The sequence below is a fragment of the Cololabis saira genome, chromosome 24 (assembly GCF_033807715.1).
Source record: "Cololabis saira isolate AMF1-May2022 chromosome 24, fColSai1.1, whole genome shotgun sequence".
Lineage (NCBI taxonomy): Eukaryota > Metazoa > Chordata > Actinopteri > Beloniformes > Belonidae > Cololabis > Cololabis saira.
The window spans coordinates 21,089,191-21,094,427 of record NC_084610.1 but is presented as its reverse complement, the minus strand read 5'-3'; the positions used below and the strand labels follow the sequence as shown (position 1 = coordinate 21,094,427).

The window sequence follows — 5,237 nt, the reverse complement described above, 5'->3', positions numbered from 1 at the left end:
CAACACTTATACCCCCCTCATATCTTGAAATGTGATGTCCCAGCGTCCCTGACGACAGTGGTCACTAGGTCAATTTAGCGCTCTTTGCAGTGTTACTAATTTACAAAAATGAAAAGGAAGCAGGTAACCCTGCAATTTTTTTTTCAAAAAAAGAAGGCAAGTGATGGTCGAATGTTGGCCCAGCAGCGGTAGGGAAAGCGGGAGTCAGGCTATTAACGAGGCTGTTAGCCACTCCATGTCCACGTGATATTGTTGCACTGACATGGTGAATGAAGTGAACAGAATGAGTTAAATTGTGTTTGTCAGATAAGCTATTTCTGCTCTCTAACTCTGCCGCTTGCTGTCCGTGGTGCAGAAAACGGATGCGCAAAGAGCATTGACTGAATTGATCAACACGTTGTTAAAGTGTAGTGTTCATAGTTAGCAGGATGTGAGTGAGGCTGCATTTGAAAAAGTTCACATTTTCTTGACCACACAGATAAGCTACATAGCAGACTCTGGGATGAGCATTTGCTGAGCATGTTGTAGTTAAAGGGGACCTATTATGAAAAACAGGTTTTTTCTTGCTTTAACATATATAAAGTGGTCTCCCCTCAGCCTGCCAACTCAGAGAAGGAGGAAAGAAACCAAATTCTGCAGTGTCTGTACAGCCGCCCGGATGATCCGTCCAGTGTGATGTGGATCTACGAGCCAATAAGATTCTGCTCCTGTCGTTACGTAACCAAATTGCAATTTAGATAGGTTGGCCTCCGATGCGTGAAACCACGCCCACAACTAACTCCGCCGGTCGGAGCTTCCGCCATTTTTTCATAGCGGTGTATCGCGTCATTCAGGCAGCCAAGCAGCACAGAGCCTCATTATCATAGCCCCGCCCACTCAGAATCCCTCATAGATAATGAGGTTAGAAATGGTAAAGATAGTAAAGACATGGTTTAGAGGCTGAATTTCTCATTTATTTAGCAAAAACAATCAAAAGCTTGTTTTTAAGACATTCAAAGCCTGTTTAAAATGGATATTACATGCCATAATAGGTCCCCTTTAAGCAGTACTCGAGTTGTAAAAAAAAAATCAGGGGGGATGGTGGATTTGATCATATGGGGACAGATAATTTGTTCTGATTACAAATAATATAATATATTACAAATAATAGCAGTGACCAAAACACCTGCAGAAATACTGCAGGAATGACATAGCAGCAGTTAAATGCAGCCTTCTGTAAGCTTTAAATATCCACTGGGCTTACATCAAATACATCAAAACACAACAATAAAAAACACTTTTCTGAACTTATCAATATGACTCTGTCCTTCACAGGATAAGTAACATGGATCACTGCAAAAACTCACAATCTTAACAAGAATATTTGTTTTATTTCTAGTTAAAATGTCTAATTTTAGTAAAAAAATCTCATTACACTTAAAACAAGACTCATCACTGGAAAAAACAACAATTTTCACCTGTTTCAAGTAGATTTTCACTTGAAATAAGTAGAAAAATCTGCCAGTCGAACAAGATTTTTTTGCTTGTAATGAGAAGATAAATCTTGTCCCACTGGCAGATTTTCCTACTTATTTCAAGTGAAAATTTACTTGAAACAGGTGAAAATTGTCAAATAAGTTATTTTTCTGGTGATGACTCTAAATGTTGAAATAGCAGTAAAACTACATTCATTGATGAAATGACATAAGGGATGGAAAGTGGGGATGGCAGTTTTACAGGGGGGATGATTTTGACCTTTTTTATTTCAGTCCCCCCTCAACTCCAGTACTGCCTTTAAGTTCTGTGACTGTAACCTTGCCATACCTTTTAGCTTGGACTGAATTGACGCCACTGGCCCCGCCCCCTCCCCGCCCAGACCCCGCCCCTCCTACACAGACCACGCCCCCTCCTCTGCGCCCTATATAAAAGTTTTAGGAGCGCGTCTCCCGCAGACCTGCTCCGGACCAGCATGGACGCGCTCCCCGGCGCGCTCCCCGGCGGACCCGGACCCCCCCCCTGAAGGTTTCCCGAGGATGTAACTGCTTCTTTCTCAGCTTCTTTCTCTCACACTTCTTACTCTGACAATCACAAATGAGGATCTGCCCCCCCCTGCTGCTGATCTGCCCCCCCCTGCTGGCCCTGCTGGCCCTGCCGGCGGCCTGCGTCCTGCCCGGGCGCGCCCCTGCACCCGCCGCCCCTGCGTCCTCCCGGGACACCTGCGCGTCCTGCGCCCTGCCCCCGGTGGAGGACGGGGACGGGGAGCTGCTGGAGGCCGTGAAGCGGCACATCCTGCACCGGCTGCAGCTGCGGCAGCGGCCCAACATCACGCACCCGCTGCCCCGCGCTGCCATGGTAACGGCGCTGCGCAAGCTGCACGCAGGGAGGCTGCGGGACGACGGAGGGCTGGACATCCCGCACCTGGACGGACACGCACTGAGGGACCAGGTCCTGGAGGACAGCTCCGAGATCATCAGCTTCGCCGAGAAAGGTGAACCTGAGCTGGAGAATCATAGAGCTGGATCTGGTTCTGGTTCTGGACCCCCCAGTAAAACCCCCCCAGGACGGAACCCGATCTGAGAAAATCCAGTTAAATAAAGCGAGTTAGACTCATCTAAACACAATTCTGACTTCATAAAAGTCCCAAACTGCTCCAAAAAGTGATTTCCTGCCAGAATCTGATTTCTTCTGATTTCTGGCCGCGGGAGCGCGCACAACAGCCCGTTGAACGACAGCGCTAAAAAAGTCAGATTTTCAGATTATGAAGCTCAAGAATGAGATCAAATCTTATTTAGGCAGAAACAACTTTTCATTAACTGTAATTGGCCTTCAATCAATTTTTGGCAGGTGAAAATGCCTATTTAGTGTTGTAATGGTCCTTTAAAAGAGTTAAAAGCAATCATGTGAGCTCTAGTGTTTATATTATGAAGCTCAAGATTGAGATCAAGTCATATTTAGGCAGAAACAACTTTTCATTAATTGTATTTGGCCTTCAATCAATTTTTGGCAGGTAAAAAGACCCATTTTCAGGGGAGAAATCAGATTCTGGCAGGCAATCACTTTTTGGCACAACACCGGGATGAAACTGATTTGTGAGAAAATATCAACAGGGTTCCCTGAAAAGTGCTTGAATTTTAGTTTAAGTGCTTGAAATTAGAACTCTGTGTCTTTCACAAAATTTGGATCAGACTGTATAGTTTAGTTATTACAAGGAGAAATCAAATCAGTGAGATGAAGTTTACAGCACGATACAATGTAGGCCTAACTGTGATAAAAAGCGGAAAAAATAATTTGAGATATTTTACTCCAGCGATATGGTGCTTGAAGATTTTGAAATTGACCCTTGAAAAGTGCTTGAATTTGACCTTGAAAAATGTGTAGGAACCCTGTATCAAACATTTCGTATTTGCAACAAAAAAAATCGTTTCTGACACAATAAACGCAAAATGTGAGAAATAAGTGTCATAAAGTCGTAAAACTGTGAGAAAGTTTTCAGAAACTGAGATGTGTTTGTAAAAGACGCTCAGAACTCATATTTTTACAAAAATAACACAAAAATTTGAATTTATAAATATTTAAACCACAAAAATGAATGAATGAAAGTTTCAAAGTAACCAAAAAAAGGAACTTTAAATCACAATAATAATTTTAGAAAATCTCCGAAACGGAGTAAACTTGAAAAAAAGCTTTTGGTGATAAAAACACCCGGCTGAGTTTTATGTCTGGAGAAAATCTGGACGTTTGTTCTCAAGATTTATCTGTTTAGACAGAAAAGATCAGAAAACGCAGCCGCTTTAATCCAGAACCAGAACTGGACAGAAAACGGTTAAACTCTAAATCCCGCATCTTCCGACTCTTCATCCCTCCGTCTTCTTCTTGTTCTGATATACTGGACCGGTTAGATCTGGTCTTAGATCCGGTCCAGGGTTCTGGTTTTCTGGATGTTGGAGGAAAAACTGCAGAAAACTGATCGGTGCGTGTTTTTCATTCATGCGTTTGCAGCGTCTGTTATTGTAAGACCGTACTAGTGTATGGCAAGCCCCTCAGGCCATTAAATGTGACTTTAATTATTTTTTTCCCGTTTTTTTTAATGGCTTTGTGCATTTTTTCAACAGTGAAAAACATATTTTTCTCTTCAGTTCAGGACTTTTTTGTTTTGTCACATTTGATGCAGGGAATTGGCAGCGTTTCGCTTGTATGACCCTTCAGCTTCTCTGTGAGGCTGAACCATTAATACCATTTCAATCTTTGGCTCCTAAAAATCATAAAAACAGTATAATCAAGAACAAAAGTGATATATTATCACATATTGTCTTGTATTCTGAATGATGGTGAGCGATTAGTTCCTCCTTTGAAAGTTAGGTCGATATCTCTGTGCTGTTTTTAGTTATTAAAGTATTTTAGAGGATTGTTTGAGCTGCTTCTCCAGCCTTTATACTAAACCATTCTTTTCCGTATGTAATTTACGGTAGAAGGTTCTCACCTTTTTATCTCCTGTCATGAATCCAGTTTTCATGTTTTCACTTTAAGAGCATCTGCTGATTCTTGACTCAGTAGCAGGTCAGTCCCGCCCATTAGACCAGATTCACTTCAAACAGGAGCATCATTCAGTTTAAAATACTCTATTAACCCCCAGAGGGAAGTTAATCAATTATAATATAATGATGTCAGACGTGGGATTGTGGGGCAGTGATGTCACGTTTCCGTCTCGCTCCCCTTTTCCATAAACCTACTGCTTTTGTGTTCGTGGTTCAGCGTAAGTCGGTCACATGACCTGCACGTTCACACAAACTCCCATCAGCCCTTGCTCAGGGAGTTTGTGCTCGTAACTCCTGGACACTTTAAAAGGACGATCTCGTGTCACCTTTGTCTTCTTCGTGTTAAACACCGCGGGCGTCTCTGGGAAGCGTCCAAGCAGCAACCTGTCCTGCAGGACTTGATCTTCTCTCAGCACGGATGTGGAAAAGCAACATCACAAACTAAATTCCTGGGATGCTGAGGCGTTCCCGGCCCAGCCGGGGGTTAGGATCTCTACCTGATCTCTACCTGATCTCTACCTGATCTCTACCTGAGCTCCACTCCCATCAACAACTGTGACGGAATAACAAAGATCATGTACAACAAAGTAGGGATGGGTGGTATGGACTAAAAAATGTATCACGATAATTTCTGGCATTTATCCCGATAACGATAAAAATGACGATAATAAAAAATACCAATTCAACTCCAACAAATCACTGCTCTAAAAGATACTAAATGCT

At 42.7% G+C, this 5,237-nt stretch overlaps 1 protein-coding gene across 1 annotated transcript in view; it reads left to right on the top strand.

Annotated features, from left to right (window-relative positions):
• Positions 1 to 1,943: 1,943 nt before the first annotated feature.
• Positions 1,944 to 5,237, top strand: part of LOC133425257 (inhibin beta B chain-like) — a 10,712-nt gene continuing 7,418 nt past the window's right edge. The window contains exon 1 of the mRNA XM_061716006.1: positions 1,944 to 2,467. Coding sequence (XP_061571990.1) covers positions 2,071 to 2,467 — 397 coding nt within the window. The 5' untranslated portion in view covers positions 1,944 to 2,070. The remainder of the gene's footprint in view (positions 2,468 to 5,237) is intronic.